Here is a 27920-nt window from a genome sequence, read left to right as displayed (position 1 = left end):
ATTTTTCAACACTACAAAGAAGTTGAATTCTGTCTTAACAAACCAAGAAGCAAGATAAATGATATTTTCAGCTTTGAGTCAGAAAGGTGGGCACTGCCAATTTTTATGTACAGTATTGAAATGATGGGAGCTCAGAACCACATCACGATTCTCAGTTCTCCCTGTGGGTTCTTATTTTCTAACTAGTGACAGGGAAATAGCAAAGATCTCCGAATGAATAACATGCTTCAGTTCCCAGTTGATTTTATCACTGCATTTTGATTATCTTCACCTTCTAGAAAGTTAATTTTGCTGTCCAGGTGTCAGATCAGTGGGAACGTTGATTGAAGCCAGGTTAGAGTAAGAGACTAATCTAATGAATTTATGCAAACAAATAGATGAGAAAATATTTGAAGTCCATAGTGTATGCAAAAAATCCTTATTCACATAAATATGTTCACATTAATGTGTTCTAGTAAATAATGGGGAAAAACTTAGGATTTTAGACTCTTAATTAAATACTATTCAAAACTGATAAATCACATACAAACAAGGCCGCCTAAAAAAGGTCATGCATTTATATAGTGCCTTTCATGACCACCAGGTGTCTCAAAGTGCTTTACAGCCAATGAAGTACTTTTGAAGTGTAGTCACTGTTGTAATGTAGGAAACATGACAGCCAATTTGCATACAGAAAGCTCCCACAAGCAGCAATGTGATAATGATCAGATAATCTGTTTTTGTTATGTTCATTGAGGGATAAATATTGGCCAGGATATCATGTATAACTCCCCTGCTCTTCTTTGAAATAGTGCAATGGGAACTTTTACGTCCACCTGAGAGAGCAGACGGGGCCTCAGTTTAACGTCTCAACTGAAAGATGGCACCTCCGACAGTGCAGCATTCCCTCAGCACTGCACTGCAGTGTCAGCCTAGATTTATGTGCTCAAGTCCCTAGAGTGGGACTTGAACCCACAACCTTCTGGCTCAGAGGTGAGGGTGCTACCAACTGAGCCACAGCTGACACACTAAAAGGTAATCATACATACATTTATTTAGTGCCTTTAATATAAAAAAGGAGATTGTAGAGGTGACCAAAAACTTGGTCAAAGAAATGGGTTTTACGGAGGCAGATAAAAAGCAGGAAACTATCGACCAGTTAGCCTAACATCTGTCGTTGGGGAAAATGCTGGAATCCATTATTAAGGAAGCAGTAGCAGGACATTTGGAAAAGCATCATTCAATCAAGCAGAGTCAGCATGGTTTTATAAAAGGAAAATCATGTTTGACAAATTTGCTGGAGTTCTTTGAGGATGTAATGAGCAGGGTGGATAAGGGGGAACCAGTGGATGTGGTGTATTTGGATTTCCAAAAGGTATTCGATAAGATGCCACATAAAAGGTTATTGCACAAGATAAAAGTTCACGGGGTTGGGGGTAATATATTAGCATGGATAGAGGATCGACTAACTAACAGAAAACAGAGAGTCGGGATAAATGGGTTATTTTCCAGTTGGCAAACAGCAACTAGTGGGGTGCCGCAAGGATCGGTGCTGGGTCCTCAATTATTTACAATCTATATTAATGACTTGGATGAAGGGACCAAGTATAATGTAGCCAAGTTTGCTGATGAAACAAAGAAGGGTGGAAAAGGTGAGGACATAAAAAATCTGCAAAGGGATATAGACAGGCTAAGTAAATGGGCAAAAATTTGGAAGGTGAAAATGTGAGGTTATCCACTTTGGCAGTAAAAATAGAAAAGCAAATTATAATTTAAATGGAGAAAAATTGCAAAGTGCTGCAGTTTAAAGAGACCTGGGGGTCCTTGTGCATGAAACATAACAATTTAGTATGCAGGTACAGCAAGTAATCAGGAAGGCAAATTGAATATTGGCCTTTGTTGCAAGGGGGATGGAGTGTAAAAGCAGAGAAGTCCTGCTACAACTGTACAGGGTATTGGTGCGTATTAAATACTGTCTCCGTATTTAAGGAAGGAATTACTTGCATTGGAGGCTGTTCAGAGAAGGTTCATTAGGTTAATTCCGGAGATGAGGGGGTTGACTTATGAAGATAGGTTGAGTAGGTTGGGCCTTTACACATTGGAGTTCAGAAGAATGAGAGGTGATCTTATCAAAACTTATAAGATAATGAGGGGGCCCGACAAGGTGGATGCAGAGAGGATATTTCCACTCATAGGGAAAACTAAAACTAGGGGACATAGAATAAGGGGCTGCCCTTTTAAAACTGAGATGAGGAGAAATTTCTTCTCTCAGAGGGTTGTAAATCTATGGAATTCTTTGCCCCAGAGAACTGTGGAGGCTTGGTCATTGAATATATTTAAGGCGGAGATAGACAGATTTTTGAGCGATAAGGGAATAAAGGGTTATGGGGAGCAGGCAGGGAAGTGGAGCTGAGTCCATTATCAGATCAGCCATGATCTTATTAAATGCGGAGCAGGCTCAAGGGGCCAGGTGGCCTACTCCTGCTCCTATTTCTTATGTTCTTATGTCTCAAAATAGGAGATGGAGGTGGAGGGTTTAAGGGAGGGAATTCCAGTGTGTGGGGCCTAGGTAGCTGAAGCTATGGTCCAGGTCGGTGATTGGAGCGTGGGCAGGTACATCAGGAGCGGCGAGAGACTGTAGAGGGACATGATCGAGGCCCAGGAGAGGCGTGAGTTCGGAGCCCAGAAGAGAAGAGGGCCCAGGGGCTGCCCACACTGCGATATGTGTGCGCACTAGGTCCGTGCAGCAGAGCAGGTCTCCAGTCATCTTGGTTAATCCTTGCTACTGGACCAAGGCCTAGCTCTGTCAAGCCGGTGTGGCGGCTGGTGTGCAACGGTCACTACATGTTAAAAAAATCCAAGCACAGGCATCTTCCACCCTTCAAGATTTAGTTCGGACATGAAATTTTAGGTCCATCATTGAAACACCTGTGAACTTTTTGACGTGGAAGCAAGTCATCCTCGATTCGAGGGACTGCCTATGATGATGAAACATTGATTACAGTTGCAGATGTAACCACCAGCTGGTGTCTCCACACTACATTCATACACTGCACATACACATTAAGAATTGGGCTGGCAACTTTGTCTGTCTTTTTTGATCAGGTGGATGTCTGACACATGCAGAAACCCATTATGTCAAGCTGCTGAGAAATCCACATAGGAAGAATTTCCATTTACCTGATATGAAATGCACACTCTCCCCCATAGGGACAAACCTCACTTACCAATTATTTCCCTCACGGTGTTGGTTGTTCTACAATCTTTTAGAAATAGTAAACAAGCGGCAGAAAGGCAAATATTCTTGCAAACTAATCGAAATGCTTGGCAAATCCCCCTTTCACTTGAATGGGGATGGATGGATTAATTGTATAAAAATCTTTGTTACTGCCATTGTACAGTTAAAAGAACACAGTCTTTATAAATGAGTGTTTAGGAAACTGTTTAGTTAAAGGATATCCGGAAGAATCATGCATTATTTTCATCAGGATAATACGTGGAAGCTGAATGCTGTCTTTTGATGCAACATTTGGCAAACACTTTTTATGAGGTGTAAGTAAAGTGCCTTTCTGTACCAATACACTGTGTTTAGGGGTCAGTTCTTTGCATGGCATGTCCCTGATATTGACCGTGCAGGAAGCAGAGGCTAGGTGCTTCTCCTCAGAGATGGAGAGTGAGTTACCTTGGAATGCCTGTGAAAGGCATTGGCAAATTGCTGGGAAGAGATCTCCCGCCCACGAAGGGGAATGGTGTGGAGTATAGAGAGGGATAGGAGGAGAGGGTGAATACTTTTCCATGACTTCAACCTGAAATATGCTTCATTCTGTGCGTTTGTCTGCGTATTAACAGGTGTCCCTACCTGTCCACTGTTCCGCAATTCCTTTCATTTGCTCCTCAGTGAAATCCCATTGCACCGCAAGTTTCTTCCAATCCTTTGGTTTCAGGTTATGGTTTGCAACTCTCCATATGGCTGTGCGGAGCTGGCTCGTCTGTGTGGTGTGGTCTGGTTTGAACGTTAATGGGTAACTTCTTGCTGGGATTGCAGAGATATCCTGGATTGTCTGAAACATAATAAGCTGTTTTAACCTCAGATTTACACAAAAGAGCATCAGAACACAGCAGGCAAGAATTGTTTCCAAACTCTTGGCATAGTTGTGATATGATGCAACTTCTCATGTTACACTCTTCCAGGGCACAATGTGAGAATTTCAAGCTAACAAAGTTCAGACAAGAAAGCACTTGCACACTCAAATATTACTTCCCTTAGTCTAAACACCACTGCACCACAGAGTAGTTAGCTAAAGAAACTGAATATAAATATAATGAACAATTGCAACAGAACTCTTCTTGAAAACTTCAGATATGATGTTTGCTCATGGCTCTTGTTTTCCTTTCTTTACAAGTAGGTCAGGTTGGGTTGCAATTTAAGAAAGTTAGTTCAGTCAGCAAGACAACGACGGAGCTCAATGTCATTGTCATCTCGAGATTTTTAAGCCACATTTACCCTGCTATAACTATAAATGCAATAGGACCAACAAATTCAAAGCAGCTACAACTCATCTCTCAGGCTCTCCTTCCTCATAACATCATCAGGCTTTACAAATGCAAGCTTGGTAACAGCTAATCACTACTTCCCGATTAACATCATCCTCCTTTTTACTCCTTTTAACCTTAAAGTTAAGGATTCCGCCCCTGCCTCAGCCCATCTACTGCTAAAACCTCCATCCATAGCTTTGTTACCTCTAGACTTGACTATTCCAATAGGCTTGGCTCTCGACTTGGCTGGCTTTCCATCTTCCACGCTCCATAAATTGAGCTCAGCCAAAACTCTGCTGCTATATCCTAACTCCCCCCAAGTCCCGCTGACACATCACCCCTCTGCTCGCTGACCTACATTGGCTCCTGTTCCAGCAACACCTCAATTTTAAAATTCTCATCCTTGTTTTCACATCCTCCATGGCCCTGCCCCTCCCTATCTCGGTAACCTCCTCTTGCCCTACAACTCCCCGAGATCTCTGCACTCCTCCAATTCTAGCCTCTTGTACATCCCCCATTTTCATCGCTCCACCGCTTCAGCTGCCGAGGCGCTAAGCTCTGAAATTCCCTCCCTTAATCCCTCCACCTCTCTACAATTCTCTCCTCCTTTAAGACACTCCTTAAAATCTATCTCTTTGACCAAACTTTTAGTCATCCGTCCAAAAACTCCTTATGTGGCTTGGTATCAAATTTTATTTGAGAACGCTCCTGTGAAACGCCTTGGGCTGTTTTACGACATTAAAGGTGCTATATAAATGCACGTTGTTGTTATAGTTTAGTGGTGACCTGCACTTTGGGCCTTGCCCCTTCACCTCTGAATATTAAAAAACTGCATTAACTGTGTGGTTTAATATTCTGTCAGCTCCATTCTGAAGCCAACTTAACGCTTCTTAATCCAAATATTTTTATGGCATCTCAATGAGCTTTGGAACTCCTGGCCTAGAATATCCTCGAAATAAGTTACACTGCAGTTGCCCCAATTAACAAAGAGCCTCTGGAGGGAGTTACACATGAGTTTCCTGGGTCTGCTCATTCCCATTGATGCAGCCATTGGTGTTAAATCAGTGTAAGCAACTGAATTAGCCGGAAACTCTTCAGCAGCCGGTTGAGGGACAAAGAGGTAAGAGAGGGACAGTCCTTGGCTCTTTCACTTCACTCACTCTCAATGTCTTAGAAATATTTTTCATGACAAAAGCAAAATACTGTGGATGATGGAAATCTGAAATAAAAGCAGAAAATGCTGGAAATACTCAGCTGGTCAGGCAGCCTGGCCTGCTGAATATTTTTTATCGCACTTGTACAGAACTATGATCACGCAAGCACTATCCATGCCCAGAAAGCAGCAGGGAATGGCACCAAGTCAGAGTAGAAGAACACATAACTTCATACCTCCCAGCCCTCCTGGAATATCACATAGCCCACAGGCTGCCCAACAACAACAGGCAGGTGACAGGATCAGCTTTGGTGACTGTCTCGTGGAGGTCTTGGAAAGGGCTGTCATGGTAGGAGAGTCCTTAGCTTTCTTTGTGGAGCCCGGTGGAACATTCCAGCTCACATGGAAAGTAAATAAATGTTCCTGTTTGGGCCTCTCATGGCCCTTGCTCCTCTTCCCGCTGTCTTCATCTGGCGGGAAAGCTAAAGTAGGTTTCCTACTCAAGCCATTGGTTGAATTGCATATGCAATATGTGATTATGCATATGTAAAGAAAGATCCCGCTAGCTTTAGGTGGGTGTCCTTGCCACAGCTCGGTGAGTTCCTGGCAGTTTTGCAGTGTGTAAGTAACTAGGGAGATTTTAACTGCCCATCTACCGAGTTTCCACCAGGTTCCCAGATTTTAAATCGCCCTCCCCCTTTATGTGCAATCAATATAACATGCTGGCAACATTGTCAATGCACCTTATTTACTCTAGTATCATAATAAGGACATTAATTCTTACAAGGTGCTGAAAATGCCATCTGAATAAGGAAGGGGGAAATTTGAAGCAACAGAATGAAACTGAGAAGGACTTGTAATTGTGCTGCTTGTTGATGTACCATGACTGCAGTAATTCACACTGGGGCATAAGAACCAAGTTTAACACTTCAAATCAAGTCTACTTTTCTTTGAAGAGCATGTTCGCCTTTCAAAGTATTCATAAGATATGAGCAATGGATTGGGTCCGCTTTCAGCTCTTACAATTAATCATTAACTTCCTAAAACAAGCTGAAATTCGCCATCAGCCAATTATCAGGTATTCCTTGTGAACAAATACTATAGTGTTGGTTGACAGGTCATTCAACTTTATTTATAGCTGATGTGAAATGTCCTTGTTCCAAGACCTCAGTTGTATTTAATTCACCACAACATTAAAATTGCATGCAATGATTAATATTTACACTGCAAAGTTCAGAAGCAATGGGGTCAATTTTAACCTGGAGCGGGTTTCAGGCAAGTGGAGTGCAGGGCGAGCGATAACCCACTCGGTGCCTTAAGTTTCAAGCCCGGGAATTTTAACTCCCATTTAAATGCTGCTGGCCCACTTCCACCCGGAAAGTTATCGGACTCCGATTAGCATTTATGCACGAGGCTCCCGTCTGAGTTGAGCAGGCACCACGTCTACCTCCAAGATTAGTGAGAACAGAGTCCTTCCATTTGAACTGCTCACTCACTCTGTTCCTGCCCAGCGGGAAGAGTTAAAATTCCCCTCAAGTATCTTCTCTAGGTCTTTATGGTTGGGCCCTCTTGCTTCCTCTTAGGCTGCAGGAAGTGGACTTTACCAGTATCAATAAATTTGGCTCAAAATTTTCAGATTGCTCTTTGTATAGTCAATTATCTGGGACATTTGTTGGCTTATTATGAGAAAAGTATATAATATAATTGTTCACTGTTGGTTGCATATGTCGAAAACTATTAATAAATATTTTTTTTAATTAGAAACTTTCAAAGTATAGCCTTAATTCAAACCTATTACTGATTAGTAGCTTAGATCAGGTGAAAATAATATTAACAAGTGCGAAGAATTGTTGAAATGTTTTGCGCATTTCTATATTATTTTATAATAATTTTGAGAACATGACGAATATTTAGAGACAATTAAAAATACATATTAAAAATCAATCTGACAAAATATGAATAATTACAGCAAAAAAGGTTACCCTCAAATGATAGATTGGAAAGAAAACTGTAAATATAGTATTAAACAAAATGTGTCTTTGTAACTGGGTATTTATCTCTGGAATTTGTGTTTAAGTCCAGCCCAGTCTGACCCAGTGGATGTCTCTTCTCTGTTAGTTACCAGTGGGTACAAGCCCACAGCTGTCGGCTGCCTGCAATTCATCACCACTTGGTAGTTTGATTCAGGTCAGTTATCGTCTTTTGCTTGGATCCGCAGTCAGTCTGCGGATTGCTCACAATCTGTGACCAGTTTGAACTGGCCTTGGGAGCGAAGCTAAATTTCAGCAAAAGCGAGGCCATGTTCTTTGGAAGCTGGTCCAACTGATCCTTTATTCCCTTCACCGTGAAGTCAGATTACCTGAAGGTGTTGGGAATATGGTCCGGAGCAGACGGGGCGTGTGTCAAAAACTGGAAGGAGCGTATCGCTAAAGCCAAACATAAACTGGGATGGTGGAAGCTGTGCTCACTCTCCATTGCAGGAAAGAACCTGGTCATCAGGAGTGAGGTGCTCTCGGTGTTGTTGTATGTGACGCAGGTCTGGCCCATACCCTGCTCCTGTGCCATGGCAGTCACCTGAGCCGTCTTCCATTTCGTCTGGAGATCGAAAATGGACCGTGTCCGTAGAGACACGATGTACAAATCTCTGGACAAGGGGGGAAAAGGACGTTCCGAATGTGGCCATCACTTTTGTGTGCGGCTACATCAAGCTGTGCATAGACTCTTCGTACGCAAACACCAAGTGTCAGTACGTGCTGAGATTCTATCTGTCCCCGGTGCTACGAAGGATGGGTCTGGCCAGGCTGCCGCAGAACGCTCCAACCAGTTGGACCATGCCTCACCACCTATCCTTCGTGGAAAAGCTTTTCAAGAAAAACACCTTTGACCACAAGGGCATAAAGCAGTGGTCGGCACGCAAGGTCCTGGACGCCCGACAGAAGAAGGAGATGATGGATCCTGTCGGACGGTTCCCGAGCAGACTGTCGAACTCGTTTGGCAGAATGTCTCATCGCCAGAGCTTTCACACAAGCACAAGACGTAGCTTGGTTGGCGGTGAGAAGGGCCCTACCCGTCAGATCCTTCATGCACAGCCGGGGTTTCAGAGACACAGCACTCTGCCCCCGAGTCGGCTGTGGTGTGGATGAGACTGTCATCCATCTCCTTCGGGATTGCCCCTTTGCAAGGCAGGTCTGGTAGGAGATGCAGTGGTTGCTGTCGAAGTTCATCCCAAGCAGCTCCGTAACACAGGACTCTGTGCTCTACGGACTGTTCCCAGGGACACACACTGAGACAGACATCATCTGCTGCTGGAAAGCCATCAACTCGGTGAAAGACGCACTTTGGTCTTCCCGAAACTTGCTGGTCTTCCAGAGCAATGAGATGTCCATTGCCAAGTGTTGCAGATTGGCGCAATCCAAGGTCCAGGAGTACGTGCTGTGGGACGCACTAAAGGTTGGTGCAGTCGCTGCAAAGGCACGATGGGGAAGAGCCACAGTTTAAGGCCCTTCCGCCACGGTAAATCCAGGGGATGGAATCAGACCCCCCTCGGGCTGTACTTGTTAATCTGCTTGTATACATAGAGCACCATGTACTGAAAAACACTTGTGTTGTGCCATGTACAATGAAAGTCTTTGTACTGTTTAATAACTTGTAAAGAAATATTAATGTATTCTCATCCGTTCCATGTGCTGCTTTCATCTGCATAGTGCTACATGTAACGTGATTCGTGATCGGTATTGAAATGTATCCTGGAATGTAAATATAAATCTGTTCTTATCTGCTCCATGTAATACCCTTATTTGCACAGTACTACATGTAACGTGATTTACGGATTGTACTAAACTGTACCTTGAAATGAAATGCACACTAGTTCATTGTATGGAACTGCTGTCAGCATCCAAACGAATTGTATGGAATTGCTGACCGCAAGGTACTGAACTATTTTCCAATGTATTGTGAAAATTTTATATGAATAAAGTATATTATTGGAAAAAAAAAGATTCAGGTCACAGAGGGAGCCACAGAGGGACATGGAGATGTCTAATGTGACTGTTTTTTTGTGATTGGAGTTAAGGCTTTTTGGATGTGGATGTATTTTTATGTTAAAGGTGTTGGATAAAAGCAATGTGTTTTTGTTAACGCAGTGTACACTCCTGACAGTGACATCTGAGAGGAATTTGTTCAGACTAAAGTGTGAAAAACATTGTGCTTTATCTGGCAAACACATTGTATTGAAACAATGTGGACGTGATTATTAGGGTGTGTCTACCTTCTTGAGATAATTGTGTTGATGCACATTCTGCAGTTGCTGAGAAACACATGAATCATTTATGACCCATAAAAAAATTCAGCTAAACCAGATCAACTGGTCCAGTTTGAGTTACATTTAGCCAACTATGGGACTAGCTGAGGTGCTGTTGCAAAGAGCCAGCACGGGCTCGACAGGCTGAATGGCCTTCTTCCATGCTGTAACCGTTCTATGATTCTATTCTCACACTGCAGCCAATAAAGACAACTAATTTATGATTTTCTTTGGAAAATGGATGGATTCGCAGAAAGGTATCCCTCCAAAAATTGATAAGAATCCGATATAATAATAATTCAACTTATTCCATCACAATAAATCAGTAGCCCTGCCAATAACCTATTAAAGGCTTCTATTCACTGTCAACCCTAAAGCTTAATCACTGGTTTAAAAAAAGTCTTGATATTTTAACTTTTAAATTAATACTCTAGCATAAAGCACTACATGAAAGGTGCTAAATAAATGTGAGCTGTTATTGTTACAACCTTATTTTAGAGTACTTGTCTGAAAAGGGAACCAATGGTATTTCTTTATTTTTTTTTAAAAGCATGTTGGGAACTGAAACTGGCAAAGATACTGTATATTTCAATACTCTGTCTCATAAAATGCAGTTAAAATACTGGCTTCAATCAGAAGTCAACCACCTCATGGGAAATCTACAAAAAAAAATTATATATTTTTTTTAATTGATTACAGGAACGATTATGTCTTTCAATAAAAACTAGAGAATAAAGTCATAGAGCTCTCTTCTGGAGTATTCCCATAAAGATTTACAACAAGCGTCCCCAGTGGTTAAGCAACTTAATCTAATGAGTAGTTAAGCCATAAAAAACAGGAAGGTTTAATCCTTGATCTGTAATCTCAGCTGGGCTGGCAGTAGGGGTTGACATTTGGCTTCGCTTGCCAATGAGTGGAATGGAGTGGGGGCGGGGAGGGGGTGGCTGGAATATCGGGCAACATTGCTACACCTGTTCATTTTACAGTGACAGTGATAGACAGTGTGTGTGCGCGTGTTTGTGTATGGAGGTCAGGTGATGCCTCCAGTGAAATAGCCTGCTAACACCGTCAAGAATCACCACAGTTGAATAATGGCCATTTGAACAAGGCACCAGAGGTTGCCTCCTGTCCATGGAACCGTACTCCAGTAAGGAATTAATGCAGGAGGAAAGAAAACAAAATTAGTGGGAAAAAATATAAAACAATTGAAAATGTAGCATTTTCATGCAGGTGTTGCTTGAAATGTTCAGCATTAATATTATGTATGTTTAGGACATTTTCTATTGAGAGGGTGTGACCTCCTCGGAAAGGTATGATGGTACCGCATTTTGAAGCACCGATACATGGTGTTCAGAGCCGTAGGATCCAGATTCAATATACTGGTTAAGCACCTTCCCACAGAGAAATTGGTGGGGAAGTCATTGCTGTGCCAAACTCAATCACTGAGATGGTGGAGGACATTCCTGATATGCCCACTTGGGTATAATTAGTGCTAAGGGGAAACAGAGAAAACAAACAGATTTTGCCCACCCCAAGAAAAGCTATGGGTACCAGTTTGTCTTGTGTCAGCAGGAGTAATGTGACACACCTTGAACTGAAGGAAAAACGCTATATTCATTTTAGAGAAACCACCACAATTAAATGTTAAGGAAACAAAGGTGGAGAAATAAAAAGATTATATTGTGCTTTTGTTACCAGTGAATGTTACTCGGCTCTATGGTGACTCACCTCTTTCCATGCACAGTATCTTTCTGCTTTGATGATCATGTCCACAATAATGATGTGGTTGACTCTTGCTGCCACTCCCAGTGGGGTCTTACCTTGCTGCAGAACAAGACATTGGAAGTGGAAATATTTGTTTCAGTACATTATACTCCCTGGACTCCAGATTATTGACATTATGATATTTAGCATCAGCACAAATATATGTGCTACATTTTTGCTAAAATTTGTAGTAATTAAAGAATTCAAATACTCTAGTCACTTCAGCATAAGAGAGATAACTACCATAATTTTAAATATCGTTCCTCAGTACTGAGGGAGTCTAACATCACTTCTAAAAGTAACATGTTACATCTTCCAGACAATTTGATATAAAAATAACAGAGGTAAAAGTTTGATATAACATATGCATATAAATATACAAGTGTAAGTAATGTATACATATCTCTCGTTCTGTGGGCTTGTATGCATATAGAAATCTTCCTTAAATAATAAAAGAACACAAGACATAAATGCCTGGGTAGCACGATGGATTAACACACTATCCTTTGAAATCTGAGATTGAATGCAATCTGGAATGACGGGACAAAACTCTCCAGTTTCCTCCAAGGTTCTATGTAACTTGAGTTTGGGGCAGTCCCACTGATATGAATGACAGCCAAACCATACCAGCAATTCAGCACAAATTGATGGTTAACTAGCAATCTTGCTCAAAAAGGTGATAAGGATGGCATGTGATATGTGCTTTGTTAGTGCTTTATGCACATCTACCCAAAATACATGATCCAACTGAACCCAAAAAATATTTTGTAATTCTAGTTATTTTTCCACTCAGGTCAACGTGCTTGTTGCATCAGTAAATGCAAACCATCCAAAAATGTGATATCTGCATCTGTTAATCCCCCTCTCATTTGGAGAGGACAAAATGGCTGTGATGGAACTTCCCAAAATGTGTTGGTGGAAAGAAGAAAATATAGTATTCACTCCTCTAATTATTATTCGCTGTTTGTTCAACATACACTGAATGAAATGTCATCTCTCTCTTGTTTTGTTGTCAAATCTATATCCTTGTGCACCCTGTGTAATCAGGAATGCATCAATTTATTTTTAAGTGCACCAATTGCCTCCACATTCACTATTCTGTGAGTTAACAACTCCAAATGTAAAGAGTTACTCCTTAATTGATGTTTTACATTCCATTTTTCGATTTGTTGTCATATGGTAGATATTACAAAAAGCACGCTTCTGTATGAAGCTTTAACATATTCATTACTATTTTAATGCAGATATTCAAGCAATAACCTGTTTAAAATAAACAAATTAACACTTGCATAAAAATATTACAGAAAGGACCTTGGTATAAACACATTAATTGTTCATACCATAAAACAATTGATCATTTCTACCCTTGTGTCTTCCAGGATTGAGAGAAAAATATATCCACTTGAAGGTCCTCTGTTGCTGTAGCTAGAATAGCGGAATTCTTGTCAATTAACGTTGGCAGACCATTATTTAATAGTGAAGCTGCATGGATGAATACTCTATTTTCTTGGTTATCTTTGGAGATCACAAAGCATTAAATGGATGGGATACAGTCCATAGAGGACAGACTGAACATGGTAGATGGAAGTAGTGCATTTGATGGATTTATTCATGCGCTATGTTCTTATGTTTTCTTCTCTTGGCTCTGCATAAACAATTGATCATTATTGACGGCTGACTGCAGTGTGGGCAGGTACAGCAGGAGCGGCGAGGTCGGGGCGAAGGAGCGGCAAGAGTTCGTAGAGGGATGTGATTGGAGCCCAGGAGAGGCGAGAGTTTGGGGCCCAGAAGAGCTGAGGGCCCAGGGGCAGCACGGGCCAACCCACACTGCGATATGTGTGCACACTAGGTCCGTGCAGCAGATCTGGTCTCCAGTCATCTTGGTTAATCCTTGCCACTGGACCAAAACCTAGCTCTGTCAAGCCCGTGTGGTGACTGAGGTGCAACGGCCACCACACGTTAAAAAAATCCACGCACAGGCATCTTCCACCCTTCAAGATGTAGTTCGGGATCTGGAATATTAGGTCCTTCATTAAAACACCTGTGAACTTATCCCTTTTCGGCACGTAAACAAGTCATCCTCATTTTGAGGGACTGCCTTTCATGATTGATTACCTTGGTATGCCCTTTGCTTTCCAATCACATTGTTTGACTTTGCAGGGAATTTCAGATTACTTCATCATAAAGAAGACTGCTCTTAGCTGTTTGAGCAAGGCGATGGCCTCACGACAAACGCTGTCTGCTAATTTAGAGTGGTTGACGACCTCTGTTCTATAAGTGATCAGGCCAAGATGGTCAGCCACGAGAACGATATTTACATAGCTATAAATAGACGCTATAACGTTTACCCTCCACACAAGCAAACAATCCTCATCACATTTACCCACCCTGATCCCGTATCACTTTATCCCATTTTTCTTCATCCACTTATCCCATTTTTCTTCATCCACTTATCCAATCTAATCTTGAATGTTGGCATGGTTTCTGTCTCAAGCTCTAATCCTGGAAGTGAATTTCACAGCCTTACAATACTCTGAGTAAACAAGCTTATCTAAATGTTCTAAATGTTGTATATTTCCAACTACTAAGCCTGGAACCAAATCTGTATGACTGTTAATAGGATGAACTTTATAATGGATGATGGCCAATGATTTTTTTTGTCTCAAGCTGACATCAAAAACAGACGGAAGCTACATTCTCTTAGCTGCTCATTTATTAAGCAAGGTCCTATTAAGGTAATTGCAAAAAGAAAGACAGATGTCAGATGAAAGACAGTAGGGGCTGGACTAACACCTCAGTTAGCGGCCAGAGAGGGCGTCAATGGAAGCATAAGAGGTTACTGACCGGGAGCGGAGCGTTTAGCGCCCCGACCGAAAATTCATTAGACACTCAAGGGGGACGCAAACCAGTAGCTCCTGGTTGCTGACGATCACTCCGATCATGACGTATTCCTGGTGCAATGCCCACGCTCGCACCCCGGTTGGAAAATGAGGTGCGGCCGCCTCATTTTGCAGCCGCCAAGAACAATGTCTGGAAAAACAGTCGATACAGGCTTGCAGAGTCGTTAACTGTGGCCAATTAAAGGGATGGGGAAGCGTTTCCCTCAGAAGTCACAGTCAGTGCAACGTTTACACACAGCACGGTGGTGAGCCGCCGAATTTGCAGCGGCAAACAGAAATAACAGTTCAGCTTGAGAAATTGTGATTTTGAAAACTTTAATGGATGCATTACTAGGCCATGCCTTTAAGACTCGGCTTTTCCCGGGATCTAAGTCGGAGTTCGGCTCATGCGCAATGACTCTGTTAAATTTAGCGCTAGCATTTTCGTTAGCATCCCCCAGCTCTGGTATGCAACAGTTGATTTAGTACCCGCCAGCTCTTCGACCAATTCTGACAAATTTCTGGGCAGGAGGCGCAACTTTTTCAAGGCTAAAAGTACCGCCCACCTCAATTAACACCATAACAGAGGAGCGACCAAATTTCTCCCCCTGGCCTTTAAAGAGGTATTTCAAGCCTCTTTACAGCAATCAAGAATTTCTGAGGGTAGGTGATGATGCAAAATATTATGATATCAAGAGTGTTATTAGGGAAATGAAGCAGGATTAAATGAGTTCCATTCATCTGCAGGAGTTTGCAACTACAGAAAAAACATCCTAAATCATTTCCCATTAGATAAAGACTTCTGTCTAACTTAAAATGAATGAGCTCCTCTGGGCAAGTGGCAATGATTGTCAAGTCAGCATTATAGAGCCATAGAAATTTACAGCACGGAAGGAGGCCATTTCGGCCCATTGTGTCCGCGCCGGTCGACCAAGAGCTATCCAGCCTAATCCCACTTTCCAGCTCTTGGTCCGTAGCCCTGTAGGTTACGGCACTTCAAGTGCACATCTAAGTATTTTTTAAATGTGGTGAGGGTTCCTGCCTCTACCACCCTCTCAGGCAGTGAATTCCTGACCCCCACCACCCTCTGGGTGAAGAAATTTCCCCTCAAATCCCCTCTAAACCTTCCCCCAATTACTCTAAATCTGCGCCCCCTGGTTGTTGACCCCTCTGCCAAGGGAAACAGGTCCGTCCTATCCACTCTATCTCGGTCCCTCATCATTTTATACACCTCAATTAGGTCTCCCCTCAGCCTCCTCTGTTCCAAAGAAAATAAACCCAGCCTATCCAATCTTTACTCATAGTGAAAATTCTCCAGTCCAGGCAACATCCTCGTAAATCTCCTCTGCACCCTCTCCAGTGCAATCACATCCTTCCTGGAATGTGGTGACCAGAACTGTACGCAGTACTCCAGCTTTGGCCTGATGAGTGTTTTATACAGTTCAAGCATAACCTCCTTGTTCTTGTATTCCATGCCCCGACATAAAGGCAAGTATTCCATATGCCTTCTTAACCACCTTATCTACCTGGCCTGCTACCTTCAGGGATCTGTGGACCTGCACTCCAAGGTCCCTTTGTTCCTCTACACTTCTCAGTGTTCTCTTCCACCCCACGTGGTCCCCCATTGTCCACTCCACCAATGGCCTCCCTTCTCTCCCCCCCACCACCTGGTCCCCCATTGGCCACTCCACCAATGGCCTCCCTTCTCTCCCCCCCCCCCCCACGTGGTCCCCCATTGTCCCCCTCCACCAATGGCCTCCCTTCTCTCCCCCCCCACGTGGTCCCCCATTGTCCCCCTCCACCAATGGCCTCCCTCCCCTTCCCCCCCCCCATGTGGTCCCCCATTGCCCCCCTCCACCAATGGCCTCCCTCCATTATCTATAACAAATCCATGAGAGCAACCTTGAAGCCTGGAGAGATTATTATACTGAATTGGCCCCATCTACATGGAGATTGGAAAAGACAGTGGAGCACAATGCATGGATAGAAGTCCTTAACAAACCAGTTTGCAAGGAAGAAGTATATTTCATGCCATATCATCTTGCTAATGCCAGGGCAACAGGTATGGATGGAATTCATGCTGACTTCTTAACCGCTGCTGTACACAAGGAATGGGAATGGTCTTCGAGATCAGTACCAAAAACTTTCAGCTGCCTTCTAAGGTTGGTGAATATGATTCTACTTATGGCTCGCACATTCTGTAGCGCAATTATGATTCCTATTCTTCAAAAAGGGGACTGTAGTGAGACCAAAAAAAGGTGTCTCATTGTTATTAGTAGCTCTTAAGATGGTTTTTCAGATTGTCACGGCATGCATGTCAGATACTTTGGAGCCAAAGCAAAATGCTGTGAATGCTGGAATCTGGAATAAAAACAGAAAATGCTGGAAATCTCAGTGGGTCAGGCAGAATCTGTGGAGAGAAAGCAGAGTTAACTTTTTGGGCCGATGACCCTTCGTCAGAACTGGAGAGTGTTCGGAAAGAACAGATTCTTAACAAGCACTGAAAGGGGGAGGGGAAGAAAGAACAAAAGGGAAGGTCTGTGATAGGTTGGAAGACGGGAGAGATTAGAGAGACAAAAAGGGATGATGGGCCGAATCCAAATGCTAATGCCAGGAGTTAGAAAAACATTAATCAAGACAGGGTGTGAATGGTGGGATAATGACCAACTGCCATTCGAGACAAAGAGAGAAAAAGAAACAGGCTCTGAGGTGGGAGGGAGCCAAAGATTGGCAGCGGTTACACTCTGAAATTGTTGAACTCGATGTTGAGTCCAGAAGGCTGTAAAGTGCCTAAATGAAAGATGAGGTGCTGTTCCTCGAGCTTGCATTGAGCTTCATTGGAACAGTGGAGGCGTCTGAGGATGGAGATATCAGAGTGGGAGTGGAGTGGAGAATTAAAGTGACAGGCTCAGGGACACCGCAAAGCAGTCATCCAATCTACGCTTGGTCTCCCCAATGTAGAGAAGACCACATCATGAGCAGCGAATACAGTGTATTTTAGTAATTGAAAGAAGTACAAGTAAATCGCTGTTTCACCTGGAAGAAGTATTTGGGGCCCTGGATAGTGGGAAGGGAGGAGGTAAACGGGCAGGTGTTGCATCTCCTGCACTTGCATGGGAAGGTGCCGTGGGAAGGGGAGGGGGTGCCGGGAGTGACTGCAGAATGGACCAGGGTGTCACGGAGGGAGCGGTCCCTTCGGAATGCTGAGGGGAAGATGTGATTGGTGGTGGAATCACGCTGGAGGTGGCAGAAATGGCGGAGGATGATCCGTTGAATGTGGAGGTTGGTGGGGTGAAAGGTGAGGACAAGGGGAACTCAGTCATGGTTCCGAGAGGGAGGGAAAGGGGTGAGAGTAGAGGTGCGGAAAATAGAACAGACACGGTCGAGGGCCATGTTAACCATGGCGGAAGGGAATCCTCTGTTGCGGAAAAAGGAAGACATGTCAGAGGCACCGGTGTGAAAGGTGGCATCGTGAGAGCAGATGCGAGGAAACGGAGAAACTGGGAGAATGGAATGGAGTCCTTACAGGATGCGGGGTGGGAGGAAGTGTAGTCCAGGTAGCTGTGGGAGTCAGTGGGCTTTTAGTGGATATTGGTCGAAAGCCTATCCCCAGAGATGGAGACGGAGAAGTCGAGGAAGGGAAGGGAAGAGTCGGAGATGGACCATGTGAAGGTGAGGGAAGGGTGGAAATTGGATGCAAAGTGAATGAAATTTTCAAGTTCAGGGCGAGAGAAGGAAAGGGCACCGAGATAGTCATCAATGTACCGGAAAAAGGTGTACGGGAGGGGACCCGAGAAGGACTGGAACAGAGAATGTTCCACATATCCCACGAAAAAGCAGGCATAGCTAGGACCCATGTGGGTTCCCATAGCAACACCTTTAATTTGGAAGAAGTGAGTGGAGTTAAAAGAGAAGTTGTTCAATGTGAGAACAAGTTCAGCCAGGAGGAGGAAGGTGATGGTGGATAGGGACTGGTTGGGCCTCTGCTCAAGGAAGAAGCGGAGAGCCCTGAGGCCATCCTGGTGGGAGATGGAAGTGTAGAGGGATTGGACATCCATGGTGAAAAGGAGACTGTTGGGGCTGGGAAACTGGAAACTGTTAAAATGACGGAGGGCGTCAAGGAGTCGCGGATGTAGTTGGGAAGAGAGTGGACAAGGGGAGAAAAAATAGAGTCGAGATAGGGATACTTTGGAGGGCCACATAGAAATCAAAACGTTTCAGGCTGGATTTTTTTCTGCTGGGAAATGTGTACGGCAATTTGTCTTTATACAAGATTGCAAAGTATCGTAATGCTTGGGGAAACCCAAGATTTTTAACTAGTGCTTCATGAAGGAGCTGGAAGTTATCGGAGAAATGTGGCCAAATCTTGGATTTTATTTGAGATATGTACTCCAGCTCCAAGATCCATGTAAGGTTAGATGCGAGGGAGATTCCCGCAACTTATTTCTTTCAAAAGAGGAGTGAAGCAAGTTGTCCACTGTTACCAATCCGATTCAAAGTCTTTACAAGTGATATGTTGGATAATATAAGGGACAGTCTCAGATGGTTTGTTCCAGGCATTTCCAAGCGCTCCTTTACACTGATCATATTGTGTTTTTTGGAGGCTCACCAGAACATTGGGGGTAAATTCACTATTGCACCAATTCTCCAACCTTTTCCTTCAAGCATCAGTCTCACTGGGGGTGTGGAAATTACCCTCTACTCTGTTCCACTGAACATCTTCAACAATGGATTCAATTTGGGTTGAACATTGGACTATGGTGGTGCATCCAAGTATGCTATTATGGTTTTGTACAACTCAGGAGGGAGTTCTGAAAGTATTTCATGGAAAATACAAAAAGGGCTTCATTCCCAAGTGTTGATTCATATTGCTATCTGGGGGTCCTAGTGAAAGCCAACTTCAGCCTGGACACAGTTCTTTGGAATCATACAGAGAAGGGGTGAATGGCACTTTGGTTATTCTTCAATGAAGGAAAAGTCCTAATGTAGATACATTAGTGGCATATAAGACATGCATAAACAACTATTCTTCATGTTTCAGAACTCTCAGGCATACAATTGAAGGCCTACTCCATCCCATGTTCAAGATACAGAACCAGCCGGATTTGTGGCAAAAAGGGGAAACAGTTGCAGGGAGGACAGACTCCAGCCTGTGCCCACCTGTCGTTGAGGAGTCTGGAGACAGGCAACTTCAGAGTTAGTGCAAATCTCTGTGAAAACCCTCTCACGAAGACCTGGATTCATTTGTTGATGAGTAAGTTTGATATGCAGTATTAGACCTGGGTGTTAGAACATCAAGGTGTCTGGCATGTCATAAGGTGTCCTGTGTAGTGACAGCTGCTGGAAGGCATTGCTTGGTAGCTGACTGAGTATGAAAACACTCACTCACTCATATATCCACAACTTGCTGCTTACAATGCCTATTTTGCAGAGAGGCAAGAAGCTGCTGCTAAAGTTCAAATCTTTGAACTGGTGGAGCCAATAGGATATGGTGTGCTGCTCACCACGCCATTCCTGGCACCTGCCATTCATCTTGCGAATGTTCAAACCCATGCTTGTCAGATATCTATTGAGCAACTTGTGACTAGTTGGGACCAAATTGGATCCAAATGATGTACCCAATATGAAGATAAGAACTGAATCAAGCCTCTGTAGTAGACTCAGTGAACCCATACAAAAGCAAAATATCGTGGATGCTGGAAATCTGAAATAAAAACAGAAAATGGTGGAAATACTCAGCAGGTCAGGCAGCATCTGTGGAGAGAGAAACAGAGCTAATGTGTCATGACCTAAAACATTAACTCTGTTTCTCTCTCCACAGATGCTGCCTGACTCAGTGAACCCATTTCTGAGCCTGGCAGGTCCACAGTTTTCCATAACACCACTGATGAGTTATCAGCCAGCCTCTGCTCATTACTGGAACCAGGAGTGGCAGACCAGTCACAGAGGGTTAGAGTCTTCCCATTCAACTCCAGATAATGCTGCATGCCAATTCTCTAATGGGAAGGGTGGGAAAGCAGCGAGAAACTTACTAGCAATTGGCTAACTGCACAGATTTAGTAGATTCAACTCCAACAATACATCTGTGCACACTTGAGGTCCTCTAATTTTTAGTTCATGCCAAGCAGTAGCTAAGGTCTCTGGACTTGGGTAAGTGATATATATCCCTATAGAAGGAGTGTGTGCATTCCATATCGGGCCAACAGAAACTCTACCTATGTGGATTCCCAGTAGTTTGGTTTGTAGACCCTGAAGTATGGTGATGAGTTTCCATGCATCAAACACTTGGCTGACCAAAAATAAATTCCTTTCATGACTTAAAATTTTGGATCAAATTGCTCCCAGCCCATTCAAGTGACAACCTGTTAACCTCTCTATGTCTTCATAGCACATTCATTTCAGATCCAGTACCATCTTTACTGCCTTTCTTTGAATCATTTCCAAAACCTCAATATAATTTCATAAGTGTATTTATGTGTGGTCCACTGATATGTTTAGCATCTCTGTGGATGTATACTCTAAGGATCTGCTTATACCCTTAGCATAGCAGCTGCTGTCATACACTGTGCCAATAGCTTTCATATTTAAACAAGCAACCCAAATCATTCCTTGCTGAATCCACTGCAATATTTGCTACTTTTAAAAGCTAGTCAAAGAATTTCTAATGAAAATTAACAAATACCACCAGGGTTTAGATTTGACACAACATCTAAAGCAATTTCAACATTTACTTGTTGAGTGCATTTGGGCATGTGCTTGACCTTTCCATGTCAACTTCGCCTGCTAAATTAACAGTGAATCCACACTACTACCTATTTTAACTTTGACCAATTAAATCCTGAACACAGCCCATGTTGAACTGTAATGTATGTACCCCAACAACATTTCAATATCCTGGACACCATCCAATATCTCCCACTGTATCCACACAACAAACCTTGTCCTTTTGCTTTAGGTCAATTTTTGCTTTCAGGAGAAGTTCCACTAAATCAGCTCTTCCAAGCTCAGCTGCCAGATGCAACGGATTCTGGTTTCTCTGGAGAGCAACAAAAGATTGATTTGTCTAAAAACATTTTTAATTGTTCCCTACGGCACTGTACCAGGTTTGCTATTCATTATTTTCTTTTTGCTCTGCGAATAATCCACAACACATTAATTCTGGAACATTGAGACCATTTCAAAGGTTAAGTACCCAACAGGAGATGAGAGCCAAGGATACTGCCACTTCTCTCAATGTACGCTGACAATGGGCCAGCAAGGAAAACACATTCAGTTATGGGGCCAGAGGAATAGACATCCATTGTGTTGCTTCCTTTAGTTAAGCATGAGAAGCCATTTAGAAACTATCTTCTTGTTTGTTTAATTGATGTTTGATTCTGGGAATCAACCTTTAGAGTAAGGAGTAGTGTTTATGCCCATGGGATGGTCTCCAAATTACATTAAAAAAGCAACTTAAATAATTAACATAAAAAGAACAATTTTGTGGCTAGTTCAAATGATCTGAATTTTATCACCTGTCCCTTTAACTCATTCACTAGATTTTCATTAACATTCTTCCATTTTTATGGCAATCGGGTGCAGTTTTAATACTATATATCAGTTTATCAAATATTTTAAATTGCTAGCAAAATTCAATAAGCTTTTTAACAGCTGAAAGGAGAAGCACTTGGTGAAGGACTGAATTGAAAATATTAGGGCTAATTTCCCTCAACCCTGCCCCTTCTCCCACCAGCATGGGCATAAAACAGATCTAAAGTGTTAATGTGACCTGAAGCCACCTGGAATGGTGTGCATAGCCTAGATGTGGTGCACTCCAGATGCAGGCCAGGCTTCCGGCAGGGCCTTACACCTGGAATTGGGGGTGGGAATCTACCCTCTGCTACAGGCTTGAGATGCCTGCAGCAGCAATAATGGTCACTGGATGTGGGCCCTTGTGACTGCTATCCGAAAACAGCAGCCAGCAGGCCTCCAATCCTGGAAATGTTCCCGCTAGCCCTGGAAAAAAAGAGGCATTTGACTTTGTTAGTGTCCATGGCCTTGTTACCCAAGCTTCTCAGATCCTCCAATCTGAGAGGTGTTGGACACAAGGTCGAACGACTACTTCTTCTCAGTGCCCTTTCTAATGGGTTCCTGCCCAGTAGTGAGGGAAGATAATGAGGTGGGAGATACTCTAGGTCCCTCCCACCTCATTTGCATTGGATTAGAATGTTTGCATCCACTTGAGGCATTCTGTTCCCCCTTGGAGGAAACCCCCTGAAATCCAGGGTACCTCAAAGTGGGTGAACGCCCAGCATTAGCAGTCTCTACAAAGCTTTTGTTCTGCTTTGCATCCTGGAGCTAAGCATTCCTCCAAATCAGAGGAAAATCAGCCCTTCTCTAATCTATTCCCAGCAACTCTGTCACATACTCTTATTTGTCTGAATCCAAACAGAATAATTAGCTTTTAAAGACTTACCTCATCCAAAATATTAACATCACACATGGATTCCACGAGGAGCTGTGCAACTGAGGTGTGTTTGTTTTTAACAGCTAAATGTAGGGGTGTTTCCTTTCTCTATAAGAGATTCGAAAAAGAAAAGTCACAGGACTGTATCACACCACTGTATCACTATTCTAAGACTTGTAATTCTGAGTTGAGGCATGATTTTTTTTACTCCGATACAGCCCACGGTACTTACATTATTTTGACTATTGCATGAAATTCCAGCATCGATAAGAATCGAAGCCATGGAAATATCACCTCTCTCTGCTGCGATCTGCAAAATACTCAAATTGGTCTGAAAGGAAATTATACATCATCAAATTTTAAATGTATTTAAATCTTACGGCAAAAAAAACTATGCTTAAAAATGAAGCAGCATTAGGATTCACTTCAGTGAGGCTGCTGTACACCCTCCATCTCTCAAACTACCACGTGACAACGTTTTGTTGAAATCTCAATTTTCACAATTGAAAATTTCAACTACACCATATCTTTATTTACAAATTTATATCTTTATGTTTCACTGCAGGGTTCACCCAATAATGCATGGAAGCACTGAAACTACAGCTAACACCGAAACACTTCCTCGTGGGGCTTTAGATGAGGAAGACAGTGGTGTAGTTTAATCTCCAATCTTTTAGAAGTAATTTCAATAAAATTATTCAAGTTGATCATGTTAAATGAGCTAACTTTATTTCAATAAAATCACGGTCATCATCATCAATTTTGGAAAACAAAATTAAAAATAAATCTGACGTCGGGACTGTCCCGCTCGGGCATCTTAAGTGGTCGGCACACCCCTTTGCACCTCTCTCCCTCCCCTCCTCCTTCTCCCTGCCCCCTCTCATCTCCTCCCCTCCACTCCTCCTTTCCACTCCTCCCCTCCTCCTCCCTGCCCCCTCTCCTCCCCTCTCCCCGCCCCTCTCCTCCCCTTCCCTTTCCACTCCTCCTCTTTCCTCCCTCCCCTCTCCTCCCCAAACCCTTAGCCTCCTTCTCCCGCACCCTCCCCCCCCACCACCTGTTGCTGCTCCCTCAGGAGTTAGCAGCATTTCCTGAAAATGGATGAGCTGAGTGAAGGCTTGACAGGCCACGGCAGCTCTCCCAATTAATATTAATAAGGCCCGGGTTGGACTCGGGCCTACCAGTAGTATGCACACTCCGTGCACGACACCCAGTTCAGGCTGGAGGCTAAAGGAATCTCAGACTCTTTGCCTCACATTTGATCAAGAGGTGGAAGAGCTGATAGTTATTTATATAAATATATAGAAGAAGCCTCACCAAATTAAGTGAAGAGTTCCTTTAAAAAGGCTACAAATGTTTTGAGGTACCTTTGGTAAAATACTAATGTCACTTCCTGCTTCCAGCAGCAGTGTCACACATTTCTGGTGATCTCCCATCGCAGCCAGAAAGAACGCAGTCTCACCTTCCTGTCAACAATGGAAAGCTGTTAGATTAGGTTGTAATGTATTGATGCATCATATAAACAAATATTCACTGCACAGGTAATTGAGATGGCGAGAATTTACAGCAGAATCCATTTCGAAACACATTACATAAGAACATAAGAACATAAGAAATAGGAGCAGGAGTAGACCATTATGCCCCTTGAACCTGCTCCGCCATTCAATAAGATCATGGCTGATATAATCTTGGGCTCAACTCCACTTCCCTGCCCGCTCCCCATAACTTTTTACTCCCTTATCGCCCAAAAATCTATCTATCTCCGCCTTAAATATATTCAATGACCCAGCCTCCACAGCTCTCAGGGGCAGAGAATTCCATAGATTTACGATCCTCTGAGAGAAGAAGTTCCTCCTCATCTCAGTTCTAAATGGGCGACTCCTTATTCTAAAATTATGCCTGGAAACTAGTTCTAGATTCCCTCAGGAAGGGAAACATCCTCTCTGCATCTATCTTGTCGAGCGTCCTCAGTATCTTATATGTTTCAATAAGATCACCTCTCATTCTTCTAAACTCCAATCAGTATAGGCCCAACCTGCTCAACCTTTCTTCATAGGTCAACCCCTTCATCTCTGGAATCAACCTAGTGAACCTTCTCTGAACTGCCTCCAATGCAAGTATATCCTTCCTTAAATAAGGAGACCAAAACTGTATGCAGTACTCCAGGTGTGGCCTCACCAATACCCTGTACAGTTGTAGCAAGACTTCTCTGCTTTTATACTCCATGCCCCTTGCAATAAAGGCCAATATTCCATTTGCCTTCCTGATTACTTGCTGTACCTGTTTACTAACTTTTTGTGTTTCATGTACAAGGACCCCCAGGTCCCTCTGTACTGCAGCAGTTGGTAATTTCTCGCCATTTGAATAATCATTTGCTTTTTTATTTTTTCTGCCAAAGTGGATAACTCACATTTTCCCACATTATACTCCATCTGCCAAATGTTTGCCCATTCACTTACCCTTTGCAGATTTTTACTTCATGCTTTCCCACCCAAATTTGTATCATCAGCAAACTTGGTTACTGTTATGTCTGCAATTACCATCGAATAACTTCACGAGGCCATGTACTGTGAGTAAGAGCTGTGTGACTTCAGTCCATTTAATACGACTGTAAAGTGAGGGGCAGCATGGCTGACCGCCTATTATATGCCCCTGCACACCTGAGGCCTCCAACAGCAGCGCCCTCAGGTGGTACATCGTACATAGTTACATAGTGAATACAAAGAGTTTGCATACATGACATCATTCGCCCCCTCCAAAGTCTTTGATGCGAGTTGATTACAGATTAAGGCGACCCAGAGCCCTGCGCTCCCTGGTTGACGTCTGAGTGTCGCTTCTGGTCTGGGCCAGTTGGTTGGGCCACTGTTGTCTTGCAGCGCGACTGGTTGGGCTGGACTGTTGGGGATGGTGGGATCATCCTCGCAGTTGACAGCGAGGTCTGTTGTCGATTGGGCGTGTGTCGGTGGGTCGCTGAAGATGAGGTCCTCTTTCGGTGGTTCCTGGTTATCTGTGAATCGTAATTTGGTTTGGTCCAAATGTTTTCTGCACATTTGACCATTAAGCAGTTTGACAACAAACACTCTATTCCCCTCCTTGGCTAATACAGTGCCGGCGACCCATTTGGGGCCCTGACCGTAATTCAGCACAAACACAGGGTCATTTACAGTGATGTCGCATGATACAGCCGCGTGATCATTATACATGATTTGCTGATAATCCTGGTTTCCACCTGATCAATGAGGTCAGGCTGTACTAAGGAGAGCCTGGTTTTGAGTGCTCGTTTCATTAGTAATTCTGCAGGGGGAACCCCGGTAAGTGAGTGAGGTCATGTCCTGTAGCTGAGCAGTACCCGGGACAGGCGGGTTTGTAAGGAGCCTTCCGTGACACGTTTCAAGCTCTGCTTTATGGTTTGGACTGCCTGCTCCACTTGACCGTTGGATGCGGGCTTGAACGGGACAAATCTGACATGTTTGATGCCATTACGGGTCATGAATTCATTGAGCTGGTGAAGCACGGACCATTGTCGCTGACAAGAATGTCGGGTAAGCCATGGGTTGCAAACATGGCCCTGAGGCTATCAATGGTGGCTGCGGATGTGCTGGATGCCATTATTGCACATTCAATCCATTTGGAGTAGGCTTCCACAACAACCAGGAACATCTTTCCAAGAAAGGGGCCCGCATAATCCACATGGATCCTGGACCATGGTTTTGAGGACCAGGACTAGAAACTAAGTGGAGCCTCCCTGGGAGCATTGCCCAGTTGTGAGCATGTGTTACACTGGTGCACGCACGACTCCAGGTCCAAGTCAATGTCGGGCCACCAGATGTGGGACCTGGCGATAACCTTCATCATGACTATGCCTGGGTGGGCACTGTGTAGGTCACGTATGAAGGTTTCCCTACCTTTCTTTGGCGAGATAACGCGGTTGCCCCATAAGAGACAATGTGATTGGATCGGCATTTCGTCTTTACGATGGTGAAACGGCTTGATCTCGTCTTGCATGTCTCTAGGGACCGCTGCCCAGTTCCCATTGAGGACACAACTTTTTACAAGGGATAGCAGAAGATCCTGGCTGGTACAGGTCTTAATTTGGTGGGCCGTTACGGGTGACCCTTCGCTATCAAAGGTATCCATGGCCAGTAGCAGGTCTGCGAGCTGCGCCGTTTCCATCACGGTAATCGGCTGAGAGCATCGGCGCAGTTTTCAGTGCCTGGCCTGTGGCGGATCACATAGTCATAGGCAGACAGTGTTAGTGCCCATCTTTGGATACGAGACGAAGCATTGGTGTTTATGCCTTTGCTTTCCGAAAACAGTGAGATTAGGGGCTTGTGGTCCATCTCTAACTCAAAGATGAGTCTGAACAAATATTGGTGCATCTTTTTTACACCGTAAACATAGAAACATAGAAACATAGAAACATAGAAAATAGGTGCAGGAGTAGGCCATTCGGCCCTTCTAGCCTGCACCGCCATTCAATGAGTTCATGGCTGAACATGCAACTTCAGTAACCCATTCCTGCTTTCTCACCATACCCCTTGATCCCCCTAGTAGTAAGGACTTCATCTAACTCCTTTTTGAATATATTTAGTGAATTGGCCTCAACAACTTTCTGTGGTAGAGAATTCCACAGGTTCACCACTCTCTGGGTGAAGAAATTCCTCCTCATCTCGGTCCTAAATGGCTTACCCCTTATCCTTAGACTGTGTCCCCTGGTTCTGGACTTCCCCAACATTGGGAACATTCTTCCTGCATCTAACCTGTCTAACCCCGTCAGAATTTTAAACGTTTCTATGAGGTCCCCTCTCATTCTTCTGAACTCCAGTGAATACAAGCCCAGTTGATCCAGTCTTTCTTGATACGTCA

General features: G+C 43.6%; 1 protein-coding gene across 1 annotated transcript in view; it reads right to left on the bottom strand.

Moving 5' to 3' along the window:
• Positions 1–27920, bottom strand: part of LOC139268110 (ankyrin repeat and death domain-containing protein 1B-like) — a 97664-nt gene that overhangs the window by 27334 nt on the left and 42410 nt on the right. Inside the window, exons 8-13 of the mRNA XM_070886129.1 lie at positions 24422–24520; positions 23290–23388; positions 23067–23165; positions 21549–21647; positions 11697–11792; positions 3839–4040 (exon numbers count right to left, since the gene is read on the bottom strand). Coding sequence (XP_070742230.1) covers positions 3839–4040; positions 11697–11792; positions 21549–21647; positions 23067–23165; positions 23290–23388; positions 24422–24520 — 694 coding nt within the window. The remainder of the gene's footprint in view (positions 1–3838; positions 4041–11696; positions 11793–21548; positions 21648–23066; positions 23166–23289; positions 23389–24421; positions 24521–27920) is intronic.

Source organism: Pristiophorus japonicus, chromosome 1, assembly GCF_044704955.1.
Source record: "Pristiophorus japonicus isolate sPriJap1 chromosome 1, sPriJap1.hap1, whole genome shotgun sequence".
Lineage (NCBI taxonomy): Eukaryota > Metazoa > Chordata > Chondrichthyes > Pristiophoridae > Pristiophorus > Pristiophorus japonicus.
The sequence above is the reverse complement of the archived record's forward strand: the minus strand, read 5'-3'. Positions and strand labels throughout refer to the sequence as shown.